Source organism: Astatotilapia calliptera, chromosome 1, assembly GCF_964374335.1.
Source record: "Astatotilapia calliptera chromosome 1, fAstCal68.1, whole genome shotgun sequence".
Taxonomy (NCBI): domain Eukaryota; kingdom Metazoa; phylum Chordata; class Actinopteri; order Cichliformes; family Cichlidae; genus Astatotilapia; species Astatotilapia calliptera.
Genome location: NC_137422.1, coordinates 21,667,033 through 21,694,604, shown reverse-complemented (window position 1 = coordinate 21,694,604; position 27,572 = coordinate 21,667,033). Strand labels below are relative to the sequence as shown.

The 27,572-nt window shown below is 42.4% G+C and overlaps 1 protein-coding gene across 1 annotated transcript in view; it reads left to right on the top strand.

The window, feature by feature from the left end:
- galnt18b (UDP-N-acetyl-alpha-D-galactosamine:polypeptide N-acetylgalactosaminyltransferase 18b) overlaps nucleotides 1–27,572 on the top strand; it is a 102,091-nt gene that overhangs the window by 62,973 nt on the left and 11,546 nt on the right. Inside the window, exons 7-8 of the mRNA XM_026167872.2 lie at nucleotides 10,152–10,337; nucleotides 13,649–13,786. Coding sequence (XP_026023657.2) covers nucleotides 10,152–10,337; nucleotides 13,649–13,786 — 324 coding nt within the window. The remainder of the gene's footprint in view (nucleotides 1–10,151; nucleotides 10,338–13,648; nucleotides 13,787–27,572) is intronic.

Sequence of the window (27,572 nt, the reverse complement as noted above, 5' to 3'; positions counted from 1 at the left end):
TTAAGCGGAGCCATATTAACAGAATTAACTTCAATGACTCCCAACAAATACCAGTCTGTTCACATAACTCAGACCGGCTTCTCTACTTTGGCCTGCCCATTCAAAGTCATTTCAGTAGGAGTAACATTATAAGACCATACTACTCTCACTGGGTTTTAATTTTTATACTGAAATTGTTATTAGTGTTTCACATCATTCATAAGCCATCTTTCCACTTACCAAAAAACATTGCTGGTTTCCTTTTTCCTAAGAAAAATATTAGATGTAAGTATAACCACTCTTAGCTACGTTTGCTCTAGGAGCTTCACTTTGTTCTTGGCTTTTGGCATTACAACAGCTATATCACTGTGAAGATAAATGTGGTTGATTATTATGTTAAAACCTTCACCCAGTGCACCAAAATGTCTGTGTAAAATTTTGAGTGAGAAGAAAACTACTTGGATTTAAAGAAAAAAAGACTAGAAGGATTCGGTATCGACTCTATACAGAAGAACTGTGCTCATCAGGGTTCAGACTGCAGGCTTTTATTTTGTAAAAGCACCTCTGAGTGGTGGGAATTTCCCAGTGCAAACAAACCAGGAGATACTCATAATACAGACTGTTGAATTAAATTCTTTCTAGTGTTGTTTCTGGAGGTAAAATAAGTCTACAGCAACATTTTAAAGAAAAACACTGTTTTCTTCTGTGAGGACTTAGACAAAGAGATTTAAAGTACTGTGAAAAAGTCTTGAGTCATCCCTTATTCCTCTCAGTTTTGCTTCCAAGGACCTTTTAAGGTAATTTTTATAGAGTGGTCTTGAGCAATAGTTCGTCAAGCTTTCTGAAGGTCTTTCAGGAATTTTTCTTTTTAGACATTGGCCTTGGTTTTCCCTCATTTTCCACCCAGTCCTTCTACTTTTTTAGAGTAATGCTGTATTTGTGTTTGATTCTTTCCGTATTTTTGGTTTGTTTGGTTGGTCATGAAGCCACTAAACAATGACTATGATTTAATTAAGAATTTAAAGAAGACACTTGATTTAACAGATGAACCAGTGTAGTGTCTACCTATATAATTTTTAATCGCATCCTTAGGCACTTGTTACCATCAGCCTGTTGCAAAATATCCTAATATTTTCCCATTTCTTTAGGTTGCCAATGCCAAATAAAGCAGTCTGACAGGAATAAAATAGTATTTTTGCACCAGCAACATGATTGCTCTAAACTGAAAACTTGGTATATCTCAGAATTGTGTGGCGTATGTCCTTAAAGACCAAAGAACATGTTTCCTAAAAATAAAACCTGCAGCAGTTGAATAGTATCTGAAGGTTCTGAACCTAAGAACTAGAAAAAAATCCAGCAAGAAAACAGACAAGACCCGACTAATACATCTGACCCTTTGGTTGATCTACTGCTCATCAGAAATGTTCTCAGTGGTGGCTCTCAATAAGCCATTCTTAAGTAAAGGAAACATCCGTCCATCCATCCATTTTCTGCCGCTTATCCGGGGCCGGGTCGTGGGGGCAGCAGCCCAAGCAGAGAAGCCCAGACCTCCCTCTCCCCAGCCACCTCCTCCACCTTGTCCGTGGGAAAATCAAGGCGTTCCAAGGCCAACCGAGAGATATAATCTCTTCAGCGTGTCCCGGGTCTGCCCCGGGGCCTCTTCCCTCTGGGACATGCCTGGAAAATCTCACCCAGGAGGCATCCTTGTCAGATGCCCGAGCCACCTCAACTGACTCCTTTCGATGTGGAGGAGCAGCTGCTCTACTCTGAGCCCCTCCCGAATGGCCAAACTTCTCACCCTATCTCTAAGGGAGAGGCAAGCCACCCTTCGGAGGAGGCCCATTTTCGCAGCTTGTATTAGCGATCTCATTCTTTCGATCACTACCTACAGCTCGTGACCATAGGTGACGGTAGGGGCGTAGATCGACCGGTAAATCGAGAGCTTCACTTTTACACTCAGCTATCTCTTTACCACAACAGACAGCATCCGCATCACTGTGGCCACAGCACCAATCCGTCTGTTAATCTCCCTTCTGTAACATAAAACAGGATTTTTCATTAATAATTCAAGGCTAAGAATCTTCACATGCTGCCTGTATGAATTACTTCATCCCTGTCTCCTAAGAAGTTGCATTTATATGCATTTATTCCTTATTAGCTTTTTGAGGGGTTTTTTCAAGAGTAACATTCAGACCTGAGTTAGGGTCAAAAAAAGAAAAAAAATCCTGAGTAGACAACATGATGGATGCACATTTAAAGTTGGCATGTTTGTAGTCTGCAAATGAAAAAATAAAAAATGTAGGTTTACCTTTAAAATATCACTATTTCTCTTAGGTAGACTTGTGCAAAGTTTTTCCAATGTGCTTGGCAATAAGTTGTTCTGAGCATCTTGGGGATCTTGCCACAGTTCTCCAGTGGATTTAGACTGTCTCCATGTCTTTGGTCTCTTAGTGTAATCCCAGAAGGACCCGTACCGTCTGCTGCAGGACAGTTCTTTATATTTCCCACTGTGCTTAAAACATCTATAGAGCAGTGTAGATAATATTATTTTTCTAGCCATTGTCAAGTCAATAACATGTTTAATAAGTCGATCAGATGTCCTTAAAAATGTCAGAAAACATTTTAGAAATATTACAGTATAACAATGAAAGTAAGATTTGCTTGTTTGGCATAATAAAAACTAAAATATTTAGGTTCTACGCTTTCTAGAATATATCAAACAGTGCTCTTATGAAGTGCAGGATTCTAGGTCTCTATAAGACACTAAAAATTTAATAAAAAGTCTATTTCTCCAGCTTTAGCTAACTGACAATATTCAGGCATGGGATTCATGCAGGCATGAGTGCATGTGTATTTTGTATATTAGCCATTCTGTACTAAATATGCAAATCTCAAAGAACACTTGCTGAAGCACTAGTTCTCATAGTTTAACAATATTTTGCACGCAGTGTGCGACAGGGACTGATAGCACTGAGAATAAATCATGTGAAAGTGAAGAGTTCTCCCCACACGCTGTATGAGTGGGTTTTAAAACTTATGTTGTATTTGACTGACTGTTTATCTCTGAGCTTTAATTAATGACCACAGTGAGCAAGAGGGACCTTCACACTACACTAATCAAGGCTGGAAGATCCCCTAATAATTTTCTCTTCAGTGTCACCATTTATTAGGTAGAATATAGAATTTAGTTGCTCGTTTTATCGCCTACACTCTGACGGCATTAGCATATCCACGTCCATTAGTAAGTTTGCTGTAGGAGATATTCCGGGAATGGAAAAAGGTGCTGATTAATTTTACAGTTATTCAAAGGATAGCTTAATGCGACACCACCTTGTGAGGTTTTGCAGTTCTCACGACTGAGAACAGGCAGTGAAATCATTGAAGATGTACTTGTTTTGGCTACATTCTGCCTTTCTCACATAAATTAAACACCTGTTAGACTGTACAGAGTTTAAAACTCCTGAGAAACATTTATATGCATCACTACAGCTGAATGTGGATTTTGACTTTTTAATTCAACGAGCAGTGAAACTTCAGTCTAAGGTAAAATGATGGAGATGCTTCTCTTCTGAGTGATCCAAGTTAAACTCCACTTAAATTTTGGGTCAAGCCCAAATTAAAGTCTAATTTGCTTCAGATATGAGTTTTACATAATATTTAACATTTAAGCAAACCATTATTATGATTGTTTTTGAGTTTTATGCCTGTGACTTTTATTCAAATTCAAAACCAACATGAGAAACACATTAACATAATGAAGTGAGTGTCTGAACCTGGCTTAAATTAACATAATCTTTTTTTATTGTGCCATACACAAACACATAATAAGACTGATTTGGTCAATTAGAAATACTTTGCCTGGTGTGTTTAGGATTGTCTGCAAATGGTTCAGCATTTCTGCGGTAAGGACGGGGAAATGTGTTTTGCCTTTCAAACAACAAAGAGTGCAAGCTGATACACGCTCAGTGGAAACTCTACACCAATTGTCTGCACTGCTTTAACTCTGCGCTCTGGGCAAGAAAAGAGGAAGTCAAGCTTTACCTTTAAAGTAAGTCTGCGCTTTGATGTGAAGGGTTTTATTATCACAAAATACTGAGGAAATGTGAAATGAATGCAGTGGGAAATATTAGGGAGTTTATTTAAAAGCCAGTTAAGGTTTCTGGAGGGACAGGAGAGGTTGTGCAGGGAGATGAAAGCAGATACCTTCAGATACGCAGACAAGCATGAAGTGAAAAAAATAGAATTCCTAAAGTAGCATATATAAAATCACAGGACTTTATGGTGCTTCAGAAGCATCATTTCAGTCATAAGCAAGCTGTCACATCAAGGTGTTCGTGTCAGAATTACATCAGCTGTGTCCTTGTATAGGACAATTCACTCATTTGCATAAGCAAGAGTCCAGTGTACACACAATTTTCCATTCACTTGCCGTTTTCTTTTAAGTGCAAATGGATAAAATTAGCTCTAGAACATTCCCTGCAGTATCCTGCTGAAAATCTATTCACAGATAGATATATATCATAGTTTTACATCTATTGGCATTTAAATGCATGCCAGCTTTTATTAAAGGGCATGGTATTTAATACAAAAATGCACCCTATTTCATTTGCACACCTCCAGGATGCAGCTATAGCAAGACTGATACATGAACTTGTGAACTCCAAGTCTTCCCAGCTAGAAACAAGGTATTCATAGATTGATTGATTTATAGTGTGTGTGTGATTTAAGAGCAGATTTCAGATTTATTTATTTTTTAATTATGCATAACATTAACGTAAAATGTGTTTATCTTTCAGTTAAACATGGAGTAACAAAGACTAACTATTCTGATATCCTGAGTATACTTGGAAGCAGAGAAATACTTCATGCCAAAAAAGTGCTTTGAGGTGTTTCATGTGCATCTTCATCTTTTTGCCTGTGAAAATGCTGAAATCAGTTGTTACGAACACAACTTCAAGTAGCTGCTGTTCTCAGTGAAGAAGAAAAACACAAACATTTTACACGTTGCCTTTTAAGCCTGCAGGAAGTGAATATTTGACACTCTAAAGCTGCAAACTATGTACAAACCAGAAGTTAACAAAAGTTCATGAAATGATTAAGTAGATAAGCCTGCATATATGTAATCTGATTAGGACTTTGGCTGCACCATAAAGCTTTTTGCCGGTATGCTTCATATCCTCAAAGATTTTTGCAAAGTAACCTTGTGGCTACTCTCATCAAAATCCACTTTAAACCACTGCACAATCTGTTTGGTAAGTGGCACCACTACACAGAAAAATGAATGAAGCACTTCCACTCACATTACATTTACATTAAAGGTATTTAGCTCTTGCTCTTATCCAAAGCAAATTATGATGAGGGCAGCAGTAAAATTAGCTTAGGCTCAGACTGATGGTGCCCTGGTAATAGATCTAAGCAAACACAGCTGTAATGTGAGACAGGCTCTCTGGCTGAAAAGTTCTACAAAAAGAAATTAAGAGGAAGAGCACTTAGATGGTGAGGAAGAGGATATTTAAACATGAGTATATTTGCAAGAGGATCTGGAAGGAAGGGGTTTGAGCGGGTGACGTGAGTTATTTCTTGAGAAGGTTTTAAGCTTACAAGAAAAGGCAGAGGTTGTGCAGCTCTGCCTGAGATCGTTCTATCATCAGGAGTCAGGGAGACTTGGAAGAGTGAGGACCTGACTCTTAATAACACAAAGTAGGCTCATGGACTGTAAATGGTGAAGCAGTGATTTATTTGTATCACCGTGTGGGTGAACAGTCCCGCCACCCGTAATGACAAGGCCCAATTAAGTGTCGCAATTAGGTTTATAAAACTCCTGTTTGACAGCATGGAGACTGAGAGCAGTTTCTCATCCAACATTGTGCCAACTCCTCGGAGTAAAGTGTGGTGTAAGTGTTTGCTGCAGTAGCTGCATAGCTGTGCTTTTTGCTTTGGCGACACACTGGAAAACAGAGTGTATGAATGAACATGCAAATTAGGTGGTGGGTTTGATCATTCAAGGGGAAGGGTAACCGTGTAAGGCTTTGTATTTTGAAAAGAATAACAATATAGGCATCCATAATAATGGTAGGCTCAGACTTCTGTCCTGACAGTAATGGCCTGTTTCTTGAAATGAATTTAGAAACAGGCTGCTGGAAATTAGTGGTTAACTGCACGGCTTTAACAAAAGCAAAAATTATTTATTTATTTTTTTTCATTGTCAGAAAAGAAAGTTGACACTAAACAATGGAGAAAGCTGCTGCATAGAAGCCCTAACTGATTATGTTTTATATAAAGTCCTAGCAGAGTTGTTTAAGCTGTAAAATTGGTGCAATATTGAAACTGCCACCAAAGTAATATGTTATCCAGTGATATCTTAACTTTTACCAGCCGACCAGTCCACAATTTGAGCTCAGGCCAAAGTAACTAACAACTGTTTGTTGAATTTCAATTAATTGTATTAAAGATATCTCCACAGATATCACTGAGCTCCATATCATGACATTCAAACATTCATAACAATAATGGTAAACACTTCAGTTTGTTGTTTATTTGTAAACAAATATATCCAAAAACAAATATTAGTATAGTCAGACTCTGCTGACCTTTGGGTTACAGCCTAATTTGGAAACGTTAACATGCTGGCCTGCTAAGATTGTTAATGATTTTCAGCATTTTTATCATCGTTGGCATTTGCTTGGTCACAGATGCAAACTGTGCGTTTACTGCCTTTTGTTGTTGTAGATAGATAAACTCTACAAATATATCACTTTTGTAAGTCGTTGCTATCCAATATAATATTTAACGCTAGTTTATTAATTCTATAACTTGGTTATTTTAGCTGTTATTAAGTATATCTGACACATTAGAGCTTTCAGGGACCTAAAATCCACCTATTTGCTCAGCTCAAGACATAATAAACACACAAATTAAAACAGCAAAATACAAAGGATTTAAAATTCTGGTCAGTTTCTTTTTTTGTTTGTTTGTTTGTTTGTTTTTGTATTAGTGTGCTAATCTGTTTGCATATGTGCACTTGACTGAATTTTAAGCTTTGAAAGAAAAAGTTATGCCACTGATCTGCTTTTGGAAACTGCATGAATGAGAATATTAGTCTTTAATCTGGTGTTTTAGTTTTCTTCTGGGACACAGAAGAATTGAGCAACAGCTGCTACAACTGAGCAGTTTCTTTTCAGGCGTTAACAACCACATGAACCAGTGACTTGGTATTACTTGTGGAAATCTGCTAAACCTGATCTGCACCTTAAAATACACAATAAATAAACTAAGGTGATCCTCAGGGGGTTTTGTGGCCTGAACTTTTAAATAGGTGTGTGATCAGCTGCTTTCCAGCTGCTTTCACCAAGGAACCATTAAATTCATTATCATGTACATAATCGTCACCTCATTACCAACCATGAATTTGAATTCCTTGTTTTGAATTTGATTTCTTTTTTAAGAGAAAATAAAGAACAACACTGACAAGTAAATGCATGACCAGATTTGCTTGACGATTTAACTCATCTGCAGAAATTGTGTCAATTTTACCCCAATTGTATCCAGAGTGTATGCCACAGCTTATGTTTGTTCTCTGTGCTGGATGATGCTTATTTGCAGCAAATGCTTTTTGTGTTTTCTTCGGGTTGATGAAAATGATGAAAATAACAGGAAGGATGTCAGCTGTGCTATTTGGTCCTCACATAAGAGCACAGTGTGATCATTTAAAGCTTATTCACACTGAAGCATTGGGTGTTCTGAGATAATGCTGAGTTCAACACATTTAAGTGATTTCTTAGCATCCTCCACAGGCTCTGTTAGTGACATCTCCTGTGACAAACCCACACAAATGTGAGCATGTACGCAGAAGAACACATCTTCATTGCTTTGTTGAAGTCTTTGGATGATTTGAGAGGCCATTCACATTCTTCAGATAGCAATCAGCAGAACTGTACAGCCCAATTTATTTTCTAATTCATATCCTTCCAAGATTGAAGTCTCATTTCATTCCACTCAAAGTTTCTTTTTTCTTACTCTGAAATTCATAATCTTTTTGATGTACTAATGCACTAATTAAATAAAAATTGAAATTGTTCATATTTCTGATTGGGTTGTTGAAGAATATGGGGAAATTGTAAATGTTAATATAAATCAAGTGTGTTTTATAATAACCGCAGTCACCAAACCAACCATTTTACGTGTCATTTCATGTCGATTAAAAAGTTTTTCCCAAAACAGAAATCCATTAAGAAGTGTTTGTCATTATACAAATGTATTGTATTTAGCAAAACTTCCCTTCAGTCAGCATTCTGAGTTCATTAACGGTCTCCATTTTCTTGGATGGGATTATTACAGTTGGGAAAAGTTTTTAGAAAGTCCTGCAACAGGGCATTGAGTCTCCCAGAGGTCTTCATTATATGAGGACTTAGTGCCACTAGCTTTTAGAGTCAAAGAGTCAAGCTTTTCCTCCTGGGCACTAGGACTATCCACATTTTCCACCACGGGCACTCCCTCTTCACAGTCAAGGATACAGCAGGCAGCAGAAATAATGAAGGCCCTGTGCTTGTTAGCCACTACGTGCTTTATGCAGTCTCGATGTCATCATGGCCCGCTGCACTGACTGTGAAGTTTCCAAAACTGTTCTTGCACTTGAGTAACAGTCTGACTTTTCAGGTATGATGTAAACATCAGAAGAGAGCTAAGAAGGAAATTCCCTTTTCTTTGTAAAACAGAGTCAGCAATGTGCTCAAAATGTTCCTCAGAGATTCTTGACATGATAGCATCAAACAGTTGCTGGATGGGTGGAACAATGCTCAGTTGGTACCGAGGGGCTCAAAGTGTACCAAGAAAGCATCCACCACGCCATGAAACCACCAGCAGTCATAACTACTGATACAAAGCAGGATGGATCCATAATTTCTTGTTGCTCAGAACAAATTCTGACTCTGCCATCATCATGTCGCATCAGAAATTGAGATTCATCACCCGAAACAACGTTAATCTAGTCTGTATGAAATGGCCTGTATGGCCTGTGTTTTTGTATAGTGCTTTACTAGTCCCTAAGTCCCAAAGCGCTTTACACAACATTCAGTCATCCACCCATTCACACACACATTCACACACTGGTGATGGTAAGCTACATTGTAGCCACAGCTGCCCTGGGGCGCACTGACAGAGGCGAGGCTGCCCAACACTGGCGCCACCGGGCCCTCTGACCACCACCAGTAGGCAAAGGGTGAAGTGTCTTGCCCTAGGGCATTGAGTCTCCCAGAGGTCTTCATTATATGAGGACACAACGACCGAGACTGTCGGAGCCGGGGCTCAAACCGGCAACCTTCCGATTACAAGACGAACTGCCAACTCTTGAGCCACGATCGCCCCTGGTGAACTGGTGTGGTCTTCTGCAGCAGACATGATTTTCTGCCTAATGAGTTTTTGTTAGAGTTATTGTTGGCTTCCTACCAGCTTAAAGCAGTGTGGCCATTCTCCTCGAATCTCTGGCATCAGCAAGGCATCTGCACTCAGAGAACTGCTGCTTTCTGTAATTTTCTCTATGAACCCTAGAGATGGTCGTGTGTGAGAAATTTTAATGGATCAACAGTTTCTGAAATACTCAGTCCAGCGTATCTGGCTCCAACAACGATGCCATGTTCAAAGTTCCTCAAATTAACTTTCTTCCCCATTCTGATGCCCACTTTGAACTTCAGCAGATTGTGTCGACCATGTCTACATGCCTAAATACATTAAGCTGCTGGGTTGTCATTGGCTGATTATACTGGCATTTTTAATGAGATAAGGTGGCCTGTGAGTGTAAAAAAACAACAGAAAATGGGTCACAGGTCTTTGCAGAAAAAAAAGTTTCCTGTATATTGCCAGTTCTGGCAGCACAGTACAGCTTATTGAAACTCGTCCCTTTCTAAAGTATCCTTTAGACACTTTCAGTGCTCCATAGAGGGCCTGCTTGCTAGCATGAGCATCAGGTACAAGGCCCTAGAGTGTGTAACAGCAACATCTGTGCAGCCTGTGGTGCAGCTGTGTTTTCTTAAAGTCTTCTGGGGTATCTGTCTGTTTTGTGACTTAATTGAATATTTCAAGATAAACTTTTAAACAGCACAACAATAGCTTGGGTTGTTATTGTGAAAAAACTAACAGAACTTTCTTTTCTTTGTATTTGGAATACTTAAATCCAGGTGTGGCAGTGTGGAGGCAGCATCGAAGTCCTGCCTTGTGCTCGCATCGCCCACATAGAGCGTGCTCATAAACCCTACACTGAGGACCTGACATCGCACGTACGTCGAAACGCCCTCAGAGTTGCAGAAGTTTGGATGGATGAGTTTAAAAGCCACGTCTACATGGCCTGGAATATTCCACTGGAGGTCAGTGACCATGTTAATGACAACAAGCACAAGTCACACATGGATTTGAGGGTGGGGAATGTCAGCTTACACCTTGTCAGTAGTGCAATGTGCAATGAAAAAAGTTAATCCCTTGGAAATTGTTGTGATTTTTTTTACACGATTGGACTGCTGATACTTTAGATGTGTGCAGACAAGGAAAATAAACAGCTCTTCTTTAGTGGCATTCATTCACTATTCAGAAAGAGTCTTCAAAGAATGATGGTTCCTTTCCAAAACCCTAAAAATAACATCAAAACAAGAACTTCATAATTTCTCACAGCATGATTGACTGTTTTCCTTTTGTGACATAATCCAAAGGGAGTATTTATAAAGTCAGATGTGCAAACCCACAAATAAGCGATCATATCAGAGAAAAGCACCATAAATTTCAGGATGATCAGGCTGAGTCCAGTCTTCAGCTACCTAATCTAAATGTTGAGGGTTGAGTGTCATCTGTTATCAGCTGCTCTCCTCCCATCACAGATGCTTAGTTGAACGAGGCCCCTGACACCTCCTGAAGGCTCAAATGAAATGATTTTCTTGTGACTTACAGACTGGCCTGAATTAAATACGTGCCACTGAATAAATAAATGCTTAATATGATTCAAGAAAATGGTTTAAATGAGGACATTAGCATTTAGAAAATCCATTGTAAAGGCTGACAATAATAATTTAAAAGATTAATTAAAGAAAGTAACTGGATTATAGTGTGACTTGGGAGTGAAATAATGAATAATACAGAAAGAACAAAATTAAATGCAAAGACAGGCGCTGTACGTCATTTATTCAATATGTTGGAGCAGAAATGCCGCTGATTTACTCTTTTCAGTCTTTTCATTTGAGGCATTTGAGGCTATACTCACATATACTTACGTAATATTTTCAGCGTGTTTTCACAGTTGTATTAGTGTCAAATTTCAAGGATTTCATAAAAAAAAAAGATTTTTATTTGATCTTGGATTTGGTCAATCAAAATAAATATGCACGCTGTGTCATCTTATGTTAAATGTAGCATCCCTCAAAGGCAAAGTCAAATGTTTGTTCACTGAATCCTTTTTCTTGTCCTGAATAATCTGTTTGAATATGTAAATCCATGTTATGAATAGATGAACATCTGCAGGCAATTCATTCAGTCAATAATGAGGCGTTTAACAGAGCCTGTACTCAAGAAGCATGAAATTTTGCCCCAGCTTTAGCCCCATGAATTAACCACACAGTGAAATCATCAGTGTTAATTTACCTCTGAGAGCCTCAAAATGAGCATAGTGCTCATCCGAAGTTTGCATCCATCTGAGTTCACTTTTGGGGGAATTATGTTAAAATGCTCTTCATAGACTACAGCTCTGCATTTAACACCATAATTCCCTCCACACTCACCACCAAGCTGGAGCATCTGGGACTCAGCTCATCTATGTGTCAGTGGATCTCCAACTTCCTAACTGGCGGACCACAGGCAGTAAGGATGGGCGGACATGTCTCAGCCTCCACCACTCTCAGCACTGGAGCCCCCCAGGGGTGTGTTCTGAGCCCCCTGCTGTACTCTTTGTACACATATGACTGTGTGGCCACTACCAGCTCCACCACCATCATCAAGTTTGCTGACGACACCGTCGTGGTGGGCCTGATCTCTGATAACAACGAGACGGCCTACCTGAAGGAGATTAGGAATCTGGAGAACTGGTGCCAGAGGAACAACCTCCTTCTAAACGTCAGTAAGACAAAGGAGCTGATAGTGGACTTCAGCACTAAGCAGGAGAGGAACTACCAGACCCCCGTCATCAACGAGTGCCCAGTGGAGAGAGTGGACAGCTTCAAATACCTCGGAGTTCACATCACGCAGGACCTGTCATGGTCCTGTCACATCAACACCGTGGTGAAAAAGGCCCAACAGCGTCTCTACCACCTCAGACGCTTGAGAGACTTCCAACTGCCCTCCAAGGTGCTCAGGAACTTTTACTCGTGCACCATAGAGAGCATCCTGGCGGGAAACATCTTAACCTGGTTCGGGAACAGCACCATGCAGGACAGACGAGCTCTACAGAGGGTTGTGCAATCAGCTGAGCGCACCATCCGCTCCGAGCTCCCTGACCTGCACTCAATCTACAGCAGGCGGTGCTGGACCAAGGCCAGGAAGATCGTGAAGGACCTCAGCCATCCCAACAACAGACTGTTCTCTCTGCTGAGGTCAGGAAAGCGATTCCGCTCCCTGAAGACCAACACAGAGAGACTGAGGAGGAGCTTCTTCCCGCAGGCGATACGGTCTCTCAATCACACCACCACACAGTACTGACCCACACATATGGTTCTTACACACACACTGGACTTTCTGGACTTTGTTTTTGCACAACACTGGTCACTATATTCTTCATTTCCGGTTAATACTTGTACAGCTGCTGTTATTGTGTATATATTTATTTATATTTAGATTTCTTCATACATTCTTATATAGTTCTATATTGTGTATTGTGTATTTTGTTGTACAGTTATTTTATTTTCAACTTTAATTTATATATTTATCTTTATCTTATTCTTCCCAGTTAAATTTACCCTTCATTCTAATTTGTGTTGTACAGTTATTTCATTTTTAACCTTAATTTATATTTTATTCCTTCCTAGTTAAATTTACCCTTTTTAATTTTTCATATTTATTTCCTATCTTATTCATAGCCTTTTCCTTTTTTGTTTTCTTTAGGTCACGAGCAGTTGTCCAAGCATTTCACTACATATCGTACTGTGTATGACTGTGTACGTGACAAATAAAATTTGAATTTGAATTTGATTTGATTTGAATTTGAATTTTGTGGATGTTTTTGAACCACGGAGAGCCACATCAGCAATATTTGCATCCTCTTCATCTTAATTGAGAGAGGCGTTGGTGGTGCTAGAGGCAATGCATAGGACAACATGCAGCAGATGGTAACTGTGAGTGGTGGAAGAAGTTTCCAAACCCTGGACTTAAGTAAACTAGAGGTGACACATAAAAAAAACAACTCAATCTTAAATCCAAGAAATTCACTTAAACAACTGAAATGAAAGCTGTACTTTTAAATATACACTTAATCGAATGTTATTTTTCACCACTAGTAATATAAGGCAAGATGGATTTTAAGTCAAAACAGAAAAAACATTAAAACTTTATAGGGGCTGTTCAAATGCACAACAAACGGCTGCACAATGCACCTCAATGACACATTATTTGAGTCATCTTTTTACAATCTACAGGTAATCAATTCTGTACTCTGCGTGAGCATCTCTGAGTTGTCCTGTGTGTTGCTGTTTCCTTAATGCAGGACTCAGGGATTGATATTGGCGATGTGTCTGAGAGGAAGGCTCTGAGGAAGAGGCTGCAGTGTAAAACTTTCCGCTGGTACCTGGTCAACATCTACCCAGATATGAGGATGTACAGTGAAACCATCGCATACGGAGTAGTAAGCTGGCAACTCTCTCTTCATCCTAAATTCAGTTCGGTGTCTGCAAATGCCAACGCAGGGCTAAACCGTGCCTGAGCAAATCATTTTAATCACTTGTGCTGGGATATGGATGGCTGCAGTCAGGAACACAAACAGTTCATATAGACCAGGTTGCTTCAGCAACTCTGACACTTGCCTACACTACACAGCTGAAGTATTTATTATTTTTTTGATTCTTATGATTTTTCTTATAAACTGCAGTAAGGTTAATTAAAAGATACCTGTAGCATAGTCTTCTAGAGAGCGTTGCGGCACAGTTTTCAGTCAGAAATGCCAGAAAACATAACACCCAATTGGCATGCTGGCAATGCTTCTATTTGCCCATTCCTAGGTGTTCTCAAACAGCTGCATTTCCACGGTCCTCCCACGCCACATCACTACGATCCACCCTAATCCACAGTGACACACAGGCCACACTATTATCACACTCATTTTTATCTTTTTTTCCCCCCCACATTAACTGACAGTAGATAGTGGATGGATACAGACAAGGGAATAGATGAGTCTCATTACATTAATTTCCCAGAATTAGTTGACCTAATTACCCCGTATTTGTGCCATGCATTCACGGGTTACTCAGTTGTGGTGTCATGTGGGTTCATTACGTGCAACAGATTGTCAACCTTGTCTAATGAAAACAACAAAATACAAAGGCAAGGCGGCAGTGTCAAACTAATTTTTCAGTATTATTTATGCTAAAGATAGGTGTTTATCTCTGTGTGTGTGTGTGTGTGTGTGTGTGTGTGTGTGTGTGTGTGTGTGTGTGTGTGTGTGTGTGTGTGTGTGTGTGTGTGTACACGCAAGAGAAAGACAATGCGAGAAATTGCCTATTTGGATTTTGTGGATGTATACAATCAAATGTGATTTAGGTTGATTAGTTAACCCAGCCCAGCAGATTTAATTTGATTTGATTTGAGTCTCCCCAAGGTATACACTCTTCCACATGCATAACAAATACACTACTGAGAGATAAAGAAAGCTGATATTTCATGTGACATTGCCATGCCATATGCCATGCACTAACATAAGAAATTACACTTTACAGCTAGCTTATGAATTATAGCTAATGGTGTGTATTTGGATCTTTACCTATAAAGTTGCCAAGGAACTGCCAGTGCCTCTACTTTTACTTCTAGTAATGCAGCTAACTGAGTAGCCCCATTCATCATGCATAATTACCAGCCACATCCATTAAAAGTAACTCTCTCCTTAATGATCTGTGCACTTCTAAGTTTTTACTTTACTGGCCACAAAAATAGGCCCCATGGATCTGTTATTTTTATAGACTAGTATAGACCGTAAGTACACAAGATATTGCCTTTATTGTAATATGAACAATCTAAAAGATGATGGCCACAGTTTAGCCTTCATCACCAAATTGATTATTTATTCAAGCAATTGGAGGGGGGCAAAGTATACAGTTCAGTCAGATGACAGAACACATCATAAAATCCAGTTTGTATAACCTATTCCTACCCAAAGGTCTTTCTGAGCTTCCTACTCGAAAATGACATGGCCAAAATGAATGGAGTATTTCTCTGCAATTACAAACTCTCTGTAAACAATCTTGGTATCAAAATAAAGCTAATACACCTTTAAAAAGAGCCCATGAGGTTGCCATCCCCCTGGTGGAATGAGCTCTCACTCCCTGGGGCAAAGCAAGGCCCTTAGTGCTGTACGCCAGTGAGATAGCTTCTATAATCCAGTGCACGCACTGGACAAAGACAATGCATCCTCCTCTGCTCTTCAGCTGCAAAAGAAGGGGAGCAACTCAAGCTCCATTGAGTTATAAGATGCAGGCATGATCTTGGGAAAATATGCAGCATTCGGACGCAATATGACCTTGCAGCCGACAGCAGAGAACTGTGTGCGGAAGGGATGCACAGGGAGAGCATGAAGGTCACCCATTCGCTTTGCCGAAGCCAAAGCGAGAAACAATGCAGTCTTATATGAGAGAAATTATATATCCACAAACCCAATGGTTTCAAAAGGGGAGCCACAAAGGGGCTCCAGCACCAAAGACAAGTCACGCAAATCCCATTTAAAAAAACATATGGCGAGGGGATGTGCACCTGGTGCCACCCTGTAAAAAATAAATAATATGACAAGCAGATAGCTGCTAAATAAACCTTAATTGTAGAAAATGAAAGGCCCTTATCCAGCAGCTCCTGCAGGAATGTCAAAACATCCACAATAGAGCACTAGAATGGGAGAGTGTGGCGGTCCTGGCACCATTGCTTGAAGCCTCTATTGGATGAGACCCTAACGCTCTGAATTGTCGCCACCACACTAGGTGGCAGGCCCCTATTAACCAAGTTTGACCTTTCAGCAGGTAAGCATATAGGCGCCACAGATCTGGACTCGGATGAACCACTTCTCCTCCTGTCTGGAAGAGGAGATCCCTGCGGAGAAGAAGCTGCCAAGGACTTGCTGCTAGCAGACTGATTATCTCTGCACACCACGACCTTGTGGGCCACCAAGGGGCCACTAGAATCAGAGAGACTGCCAACGCACTCTCTCTAGAACCAGAGGGGAAATGCATACAGGAGCATATCTGGCCATTGGTGCGCCAGCCCGTCCATGCCCAAGGGTGCATCGTGGTCGATTTTGGACAAGAACAGTGGGCAGTGAGCGATGAAACAAGGCCACTCTGTGCTGCAACAAACGTGCATGTCTGGAAAGCCAGCATATTTCCAGGAATGAAATCTGCTGACTTGGGATTGGCGAGCTCTTTTGAAAGTTCACAAAGAAACCGAGTGTCTGAATGTGTGACAGAACCAGTGACAGCTGTGTCGCCGCTTGCTGTCTGGAGCAAGCTACGAGCCCAGTTGTCTAGATAGGCTAAGATGCAGGTTCCTCTCTCTCTGAAGAGTCTGAGTGCTGCCTCCGCACATTTTGTAAAGATGCGAGGAGCAGGCAACAACCTGAACGGCAGACCCAGGTATTCATAGGCTATGCCCTCAAATGCAAACCTCAGGAACTGCCTGTGGTTCAGGTGTAAAGCCACTTGAAAATAGGCATCCGTTAGATCGATTGTTGCAAACCAATCACCTGGGCCGGCTTAATTCAAAAGCTGTCTGAGTGTTAGCATCTTGAACTTGTACGTTCATAGATACTTAAGGTCGAGGATGGGACAAAGCCCTCCCCCTTTTTTCGGAACAACAAAATAACATTTTCTGTCTCCGAAGCAGGGACCACTCATATTGCTTTTTTCTGCAATAGCGCATTTATTTCTTCCCTCAGTATCACTGCTGCCTCGTTGCCAACAGTAGTGTTGATGACTCTGCGGAAACGAGAATCATCAACGGAATTGCAACCTGTAACCCATAGCTGCGGTTTGCAACACCCACGGGGAGGTGGCGCAAGCATGCCATTGAGGGAGCCAGCTAGATGACCTGCAGCACTGCTGGTGTGACGTTGTCAATTGTAACATGGTAACATGTACATTAACACATTTTGTTGGAGGCACCTTTCCTGGGGCACAACAATGAAAAACAGCGGGAATACTTGATGTGGTCACCTGAACATTTAACACACCCGAACCAGGAGTTACAACCTGAGACATTTTGTGTGCCAGGGGTTTTTGCTTGGGAGACGGTGTTAGGAAAGTGCAGCGCCTTCTGGGGCTGACAACCTGAACAGAACTTAAGTGGTGCCTCTTGGGCGGCAACAGAGGGGGAAAAGCAGTGTCTCCACTTTCTCCACTCAATTCCACAGCTCAGAGGGTTAACCTATTGTGATGGAAATTTATATATTGGTCCCACGTTTTAGTAATATCGCTTTTGGGTGATTTAATCCGTCTTCGGATTCGGATGAAGCCGGGGCCCCAGAGTTGGAGAGGAGAGTGTCATGCCTTGCAACAGCCGTCCATCCCAGGACTTTCTCCACAAACGTCACCCATCTTTCCAGGGTTGAGCACCAGAGCTGGTGACAAAATGTAGAGGCTTCCGGCTCTGTCAATGCTCTCCTAGCATGGACAATCCCCAGGCAGACAGGGCAGGCATCGTGCTGGTCTTTGTTGTGAAAACAGAAACCGCACCACTGAGGACAGGGGTGGACAAAAGATTTCTGCTTTACTCGCTTAGGTTTGGAGTCCATTCCAAAGCGCAAAGCAAAACGATGCACAAGAAAAGTCGAAGTTAGTGCTCCAACTGCGTCAAGTCGGCAGACAACGGAGCTAACTAGCAACAGCTAGCTAGCCCAAATCAGCAGAGGTATTCTCAGTGAGGTGAAGAGCGTAAAATCTGAGGGATGACTGTGATGACAGGGGGTATATGTGCAGGCGGGGCTGTGCGTATGTCATCACAGGTCATCCACCTTAAAGGCGTGAATAAAGGTTTCTTCAGCCATGACACGCGAGGATATGATATCCCACACTTATGTGTTGTACTGAGTGAATTGACTTAAAGGAAACTTGAAGTCATTGTGGGTTGCATACCTCTTGAGCATTGGGGCTCAAGAAGATATATCAGTTCAAAAATCATTAGACTAATCATAAGATCATAAGAGCTCATGGGTTGTTTGGGTTATTCCTACTGACTGTAGGAGAGAAAAGGACAGAGCATTGTTGTGCCGTATTTACTGTTTTTTATTTTTGTCTTTATATTAAAATCTCACTGACTTTCTGTTTACAACATCATTACACTTCTTATAATCAGATTCACTACAGAATGCTTACTTTTAATAATTTTATTACATCTGTTCATTTTACATACTATTTCAAGAGCAAGAGTTGAGGCTCAGGTGTGAAATTTATGGTTTTCAGGGTTTTTATCAATTTTTATCGTTATTTTTTGATCGTTTTTATCGTTAACTCAGTTTCCCTGTGTCTTTTCCCATGTATTATGAATACATCTTTTTTTTGGTACCGGTACAGATTTTATTTTGTTGTATTACCTTAAAGCCCGGTCTGTGAAAATATTGTAGGACTGTTACCGCGCCAGATCCGCGACCCCGAACCGTAGTAAGGAAACCTCTGGCAGTTACTTGAAGGTTCCGTGACTTGCTCGTAGCCGGCAACTAGCTTACTGTACAGGTCAACTCCGCTAGTAAAAAGATCAAAGGAGGCGTAGGAAAACTGCTTCACCGAACTTTATTTCTTCTCCAACGCACAAACACACCGTGTACAGTGGGCTGAAACAGTTTACTCACAGCGAGCATCGCCGACACAACTCTGGCTGCCAAGGGAGTTATTATATTCCTTTTACTAATTTTCTTTCCGTCTCTTCTGTTGTTAACCGTTACTTTTTCCCCTTCTCGTCTCTCTCTCCACACAACTACACCAGGGCAGTCCCGCTACACACATCCCAAATACATTTCCCATCAGGCTTCACCCTTAAAGGGCCATGCTTGTAATAGGACATAAACCGGTTCGTGGCACAAAAAAGGTTGGGGACCGCTGCTTTATTTGGTGTATGAAGCTGTGGGAATCACAAACTTTTTAACAATAAATAAAACTGCAAATTCTGCTGTTTATTAGGTGTAATGTTTATCACATTCACTATGTTAGCCTAGCTAATGTTAGCCTAATGTTCGCTAATCTGCCCTAGCACAAAGTCAAAAGTGCAATGAATGAAAATTTGTTTAGTTTTCACAGGTATTTGGTCATAAAAGAAAAGACTGGATAAACTGATGATCTGATGAATTACCTCTGGCTGGATAACCCAGTATCAGGCCAAAATGGGTAATATGCGCACAAGCCCACCATGTCCATTTCCATGCAGAAGTCACAATAAGTTGCAGAAGGCTGCAGTACCAGCAGAGGGAGACATTTTATTTTTAGCCAACATGAAAATAATCACAGGAAAGAATTTAAACAGACATTATTAACACATTAGCATCTAAATACATAGGGCTGTTCGATATAACGATATATATCGGTAGAGCAAGAAACCAGACTCATTGATCGCAATCCTCATTCAATGTTCTTAACGGCAGTAGAAGAAAAGGAAATCATTGATATTGTTGGGAAATTACAAACAAAAAACTCCACAGACTCTGATGACATAGATATGGAAATAGTCAAGAAAGTGATAGAGGGCATTTCCAAACCCTTAACACATATCTGCAATTTGTCCATACAAACTGGTACATTCCCGACACAAATGAAAATAGCTAAAGTAACACCATTGTTCAAAAATGGTGATAAACACCAATTCACAAATTATAGGCCTGTCTCTCTACTTTCTCAATTTTCAAAAATACTGGAAAAGGTTTTTATTAATAGACTTGACAAATTTATAGACAAACATAAAATAATAACGGATAGTCAGTATGGTTTCAGATCAAATAGATCAACATCATTGGCATTAATAGAATTGATTGAAAATATCACTAACAATATAGATAAAAGACAATGTATAGCTAGTATATTCATCGACCTAAAAAAAGCTTTTGATACAATTAATCATGAAATATTACTCGATAAATTGGAGTATTATGGCATTAGAGGAGTGGTGTTAGAGTGGGTAAAGAGTTATTTGAGAGACAGGAAACAATTTGTGAAAATTGGGGAACATCAATCAGTGTCACGAATCGCTGTGCGGCAGGCAGGAGTAGGACCCAGAATGCAGGACTCACAGGCACGAGGAAATAAACTCAAAAGGCAGCTTTATTGCGTAACAGAAGATGATAGGCGATACAAAACTAGACTGGGAAAAACTAACATAAAGCTCACCAGGAAACACGGGGGAATCACACACAGCATGAGGGACGACGTCACGCTGAACAGAGGGAGACGCAGACAGAAATACACAGAGGGGTAACGAGGGGAGTGGGAACACACGGGGAACACAGGTGACACTGATAATCATAACGAGACAGGGCGGGGTGAACTGAACACTGACGGGAGAGGTGAAACAGGAAGTACAGAGGAGAGAGAGCACGAGTAGAACACCAACGTAACGGGCAGGGGAGACACGGAATAAACACGAAAGGGGACGAGGGCTCATAAATACATAGAGGGCACACAGGGGGAAGAGAGAGCACGGGGAGAACTTAGACATAATGGGCAGGGGAAGCATGGAATAAAACATAAGGAGAGACGAGGGCTCACAGATACACAGAGGGGCACACAGGGAGACATGAAGGGCAAGGGATCAAAACTAGAAGCCATAGAATAAATCACACACACAAGTACAATAATACGAAAATCACAAAGAACTAAAAACGCTGGGTCAGGAGACCCAGGACCGTGACAGTACCCCCCCCTCAACGGCTGGCTCCAGACAGCCCAAACACAGAAAAACAAAAACAAACAGAAAACAACCCAGGGCGGGCGGCGGGGGCCCAGGACGGAGGGCTCGGAACAGAAAACAAAAGAAGAGCACAGCAAACACCGGAGCCCAAGAAAACAACCCAAACACAGAGCAGTTCAGGGGGCCGACCATGCGGAAGGCAACGGCGGAGACGCGGAAACAGTTCAGGAGGCCGACCGTGCGGAAGGCAACGGCGGAGACGCGGAAACAGTTCAGGAGGCCGGCCGTGCGCAAGGCAACGGCGGCGGTGAAGGAGACGACGGAGCAGTTCAGGAGGCCGACCGCGTGGGAGGCGGCGGCGACGATGACAGCGCTGGTCCGGGGGCCGACCGTGCGGAAGGCGACGGCGGCCACCCAGGAGAAGAGGGTCCGGGGGCCGGCCGTGCGGAAGGCGACGGCGGCCACCCAGGCGAAGGCGGTGCAGTTCAGGGGGCCGGCCGCGCGGAAGGCCGCGCGGAAGGCAGCGGCGGCGGCTCTCCAGTGTCAGGTGTACTGGCCGAGGCCCGGTGGGCACAGGACCAGTCGAGACGGGACCAGGCGAAGCACAGGCTGAGGCTGCAGCAGACGAAGGCTCTGAGGAGGCTGCAGCAGACGAAGGCTCTGAGGAGGCTGCAGCAGACGAAGGCTCTGAGGCCGGGCCAGGCGTAGCAGAAGCAGAGGCTGAGGCTGGCCCAGGCGATGACGAAGCGGTCGCAGATGGCGGCTGGACAGGCTCCTCGGGCCCTCCAGCTGATGCGGCGTGAGGCTGAACGGGCCCCTCGGACCCTCCAGCGGAGACGTGAGGCTGAACGGGCCCCTCGGACCCTCCAGCGGAGACAGGAGGCTGAACGGGCCCCTCGGACCCTCCAGCGGAGACAGGAGGCTGAACGGGCCCCTCGGACCCTCCAGCGGAGACGAGGAGGCTGAACGGGCCCCTCGGACCCTCCAGCGGAGACGAGGAGGTGCTGGCCGGGCTCACTGGAACCCCCAGCGGACGAAGTAGATGGCGGCGTGGGAGCCACGGAGTCCTGGATGAGCTCATCCGAGCTTCCAGCAGGAGCTGATGTAGAGCCAGAGAGGTTTGGGACCCCTGGCTGAATGTTAAGCCGAACAGAAGACCGTATCGCTATCGGGGACTGGGCCAATGGTTCAGGTGCGAGCTGAGCTACTGGAGAGGCAGATGAGAGTGGGAGCTGAGCTACTGATGGTGGTGAAGTAGATAACTGCACGGGGGACTGAACTGAGGGCGTCTGCACTGGCACAGGGGACTGAACTGATGTCTGTTGTAACGGAGGTGGTGAGAGTGGAGTAGGCAGTGGAGTAGATGACTTCACAGGAGAATGAACCAGAGGTGAGTGCACAGGAGATTGAGCTAGAGGTGGTAGTGATAGTTGAGGGGAAAGTGGAGCTGGTGATTGAGTGGATGACTGTGCTAAGGGATGCTGCACTGGGGACACTGGAGACTGCACTGGGGACACTGGAGACTGCACTGGGGACACTGGAGACTGCAGTGATGGTTGTAGTGGAGGTGTAACGGGTGAAGGAGTGGCTGAAGTGGCTGTGGGTCGGACGGCTAGTGGCTCAGCTACGGGGTATGGTAACGGCAGGGCTATGGGTTGAATGACTGACTGAGTAGCAGCCTGAGTGGCTGGGTGTAGTGACGGTTGTGGTGGAAGAGAAACAGGTGGTAGTGTGGATGATGGAGCTAAGGGCGACTGAGTGGCAGACCGAACTGATGACTGAAGCGATGGTAGAGGTGAAAATGGAGCTTGTGGTGGAGTTAATGGCTGAGCTAGCGGGGACACAGGAGACTGAACTGAGGGTGGCTGCGAGGGAGCTAACTGAACTGAGGGTGGCTGCGAGGGAGCTAACTGAACTGAGGGTGGCTGCGAGGGAGCTAACTGAACTGAGGGTGGCTGCGAGGGAGCTAACTGAGCTGTCGATAAGGCTGATGATTCCTCTACCAACTGAGCTATTGATTGGGCTAAGGATTGAAATAAGGTTTGTAGTAAGTCAGGCTGTGGATGTGACTGTGCTATGGGAAGCGAGGCTGAATGTGGTGGAGGTGGCGACTGAGCTTCGGGCCGGGCGGCTAACAGAGCTTCGGGCCGGGCGGCTAACAGAGCTTCGGGCCGGGCGGCTAACAGAGCTTGGGGCGAAAATGGTGGTGGTGGAGTTGGTGTCTGGGCTACAGGCGGCTTCTGAGCAGGAAACACAGGACACTGAGCTACAGACGGCTGCTGAGCAGGGGACTGAGCTGAAAGCGGACGGGCAGCTGACTGAATAAACATAGCTCCAGAATAAACAGTTCCAGATGAAACAGTCTTAACTCCTGGGTCCGAAGGAGCATCAGAAGCACAGTCTTTTGAACCGAAGTGGAAACGATCGCTCTCAAAATAAATACTGTCATTTTCTGGAACAGGAGGAACAGAAGATCTAGAGTTCATGAAGCCGACGTTAGCGGCCTTGGGGGAAACGGTACGTTTATCCCTCGACACAGAAGGCGAATGTAGGGGGACTTTGTCACTCCCCCTAGGCGGTTGGTCGAGAAGAGTCCCAGGCTCCTGCTGTGAAGTGGAAACGCTGGGTGAGTCGGGCGGCACGATAATAATCCCTAACATCTTGTAGAAGGCTTGTGCAGGGGTGAGCTGATTGCTTGCAGGCTCGTAGTAATCCTCCCGGGACCGGCTGGAGCGTTTTCTGCGAGACCTGGGCGTCCGCGGAGAGGAAGCAGGTGAGTGGACCGAAGGGTAAGCAGCTAGTGAGGAGCGGCAGCACGGAGGCCCTCCAAGCGCTAGCCGAGTCCCGTCAAAACGGGAGCTGCGCTTCCACGGTGAGTCCGCTGGATCCATTACTGGTGACGTCGTACTGTCACGAATCGCTGTGCGGCAGGCAGGAGTAGGACCCAGAATGCAGGACTCACAGGCACGAGGAAATAAACTCAAAAGGCAGCTTTATTGCGTAACAGAAGATGATAGGCGATACAAAACTAGACTGGGAAAAACTAACATAAAGCTCACCAGGAAACACGGGGGAATCACACACAGCATGAGGGACGACGTCACGCTGAACAGAGGGAGACGCAGACAGAAATACACAGAGGGGTAACGAGGGGAGTGGGAACACACGGGGAACACAGGTGACACTGATAATCATAACGAGACAGGGCGGGGTGAACTGAACACTGACGGGAGAGGTGAAACAGGAAGTACAGAGGAGAGAGAGCACGAGTAGAACACCAACGTAACGGGCAGGGGAGACACGGAATAAACACGAAAGGGGACGAGGGCTCATAAATACATAGAGGGCACACAGGGGGAAGAGAGAGCACGGGGAGAACTTAGACATAATGGGCAGGGGAAGCATGGAATAAAACATAAGGAGAGACGAGGGCTCACAGATACACAGAGGGGCACACAGGGAGACATGAAGGGCAAGGGATCAAAACTAGAAGCCATAGAATAAATCACACACACAAGTACAATAATACGAAAATCACAAAGAACTAAAAACGCTGGGTCAGGAGACCCAGGACCGTGACAATCAGAGTGTATGGACATTGTTTGTGGAGTTCCGCAGGGGTCAGTATTGGGACCAAAGCTGTTTATCCTCTATATCAACGATATATGTAGAACATCAGATATATTACAGTTTATTCTGTTTATGTTATTTGGAAATTATAAAAAAGATGCCGAAGCAAAGTTATTAGTAAATAATGTCGAATTAGAGCAAGTTTCGGATACAAAATTTCTGGGTGTGATAATAGATAACAAAATCTGCTGGAAACCTCATATAAAGTATGTACAAGCTAAACTGTCAAGAAGTGTCTCCATACTGAGTAAAGTTAAATATTTTTTGCCTTCCAAATCACTCCGGGTACTTTACTGTTCACTTATATTGCCATATTTGGAATACTGTGCGGAAATTTGGGGAAACACATATAAAACTTCACTTCAACCAATATGTAAAATTCAAAAAAAAGCAATCAGGATAATTAGTAAAGCTGGATATAGAGACCATACTAACACCATGTTTTTGAAATTAAAAATATTGAAGTTTATGGATCTTATAAAATACAAAACGGCAAAAATTATGTAGATACAATATGTTACCAAGAAATATACAGAGGATGTTCTATGACAGAGAAGGAGACTATGAACTAAGGGGTAAATTGAATCTGAAGATTCTTAAAGCACGGTCAAATGTTAAAACCTTTTGCGTAACTATTTATGGAGTAAAACTGTGGAATAGCTTTACTGCAGAATTACAGCAATGCTCAGGAATTGGCAAGTTCATAAAGACACTTCGAAAATTACTCTTGGAAGGATATGATATTGAAAAAGACAATCACCCATTGTATGTATAAATATGTCAACTCGTATTTAAATTATAAATATCGTGCCAGCCTTGTTGATATAAGTTTTCTTGTGTATTGTGTGGAATATGTGATGAGGAGAATTAGGTAAATATGTGGGATTAATAAGATGTTGAGCAGGGGTAGGAGTTAATAAGTATGTGCATACTTCTTCCTACTCCTTTTCAGACCAAACAACTGTTATCTCATGTTAGACGAATGTGTTTTATTTTATTATATTTTTCTTGTTTGTCTGTACAAATACGTGTGTGTGTGTATATCTACACATATATTCATATTCGTAAATGAAAATACATGTAGACGAGTATATATTGGTTTTTTTGTTTGTTTTATTATGTCTGAAATAAATAAAGATACAAATACAAATACAAATACGATATAAAAACTTCTATCGTTTCCTAATACGCTATCGTTTGTTTCGTGGTGTCGTAAAATAAACTGTTTACAGCAATATTTTTTCATCATTTTGATGGTCATTGTAGTGGCTATATTAATTTCTTAAAGTTCTCTCTTTCTCTTATATTTAATATAACCACACGGACAAGTGCCTGTTTTTACATGTTGTTGTTAGCAACAATGATGGTAAAACCATCGCGTGGCTCCGCTGTCCGCTTGTTTGTTTTCTACTAAACCTTTCACAATAAAGCTCAAGATCCTGTTGAGACTTTTCAAATAAAACTGAATCACGTGAAAGAGTATGCAGAGAGTTTACGGATGAGAAGAAAAAAAAGAAAAAAGAAAAAGAGCTGTTAGGTGCTAAAAAATAAACCTTAGACTCAAACTTTGAAAGAAAATGTATAGTTTCATGCATCGGTTAAAACACTCGAATCCAGATAAAGGACGCCCAGCTGGAAAAACTTCACGCAAGTCGAGTTGCCCGAGCGTCACAGAATTTACAGAAAATATTACATTTTTGTGATTTATATTGTTGTCAGGACGATAAACGTCTTATGATATGAGATTTTTGTCATATCGCACAGCCCTATAAATACATATTAGCCGCCTATCTTAATTGTTTGCAGTGATTAAGGACCCTGGAATGTATTTCATACCTTCCTTGCTCATTAGTGACTTCTTGGCTTTAAATATATTATCTCCGCCTGCTGTTATGGAAACTTCTGCATGCGTGTCCATTTCACACTTTGAAGAAGCAAAGCATAAAATGGAAACGGTGGCCCGGTGTTTCTGTTACACGCTTTGCAGTGATATCGGGTTGGGTTGTAGGCTATTTTTTTAATTGTTGTCATGTTGCGGCATTAATTAACAGAAACAAGATGTTGCTCAATCATAAAACACATCTGTAGTGTTTTAAACCTCTGAGCATGGGTTCATAGTCTTGACCAAAGTGGTAAGCTGATCATTTTTATTTCGACAGCCAAAAATGTCCTCACATTTTCAATTCACGTGTTTCAGGTCTATTTATTTCTCCCTCATCTTGTCCTCTACAGCTTTGTATCTAATTCCTGTTCCTATCCAGCTTTGTATTTGCTGTGCACACATTAGAGCAGTCCAATCAAATCTGAAGGATTTCATTTTTAAATCTCTCTTGTAACAATACTCCACCCACATATTTTCTGAAACATGTTTCATGCATCATCTTTCAAAAGCTAAAGGTCCTGATGGTTCAACGTGACTGTTTTCCCATAGGTGTCGCTTACTGTTACATATTTACTGTTTTTATAGCTTTAGAATAGTTTAGACCTGTACTGTTGATGTGGCCATGTGCTGCCTGTGGATCTACTGATTATCAGATACGAGTAGACATCCCCGGAGCAACTGTGTTCTTCTGATCTCACATCTTTGCCTAATTCACTCCTTGCTCAAACCACTATCCCTGAGCTCCCTGCGGTGCACTTTGTATCTTGCAATCTTGCCGACCTTTGTCATGACGCACATGAATAACCCTCTGGGCCTCAAAATCTGAGTCATGTTCATGAAGCGTAACAGTTCTGATTTACATTTTTATAGAGTAAAAATTAGTTTAAGAGGATTCAGAACATGATTCATGTTTAGATCTTTCGACCCACTCACGTCCATTTTCCTCTGTATTTCCTGTAATTATGCTTTAAACCTCATATTCTGTGAGTTACAGTGAAGATGTATGATTGATGTTGGTATTAGATGGTTTCTGTGG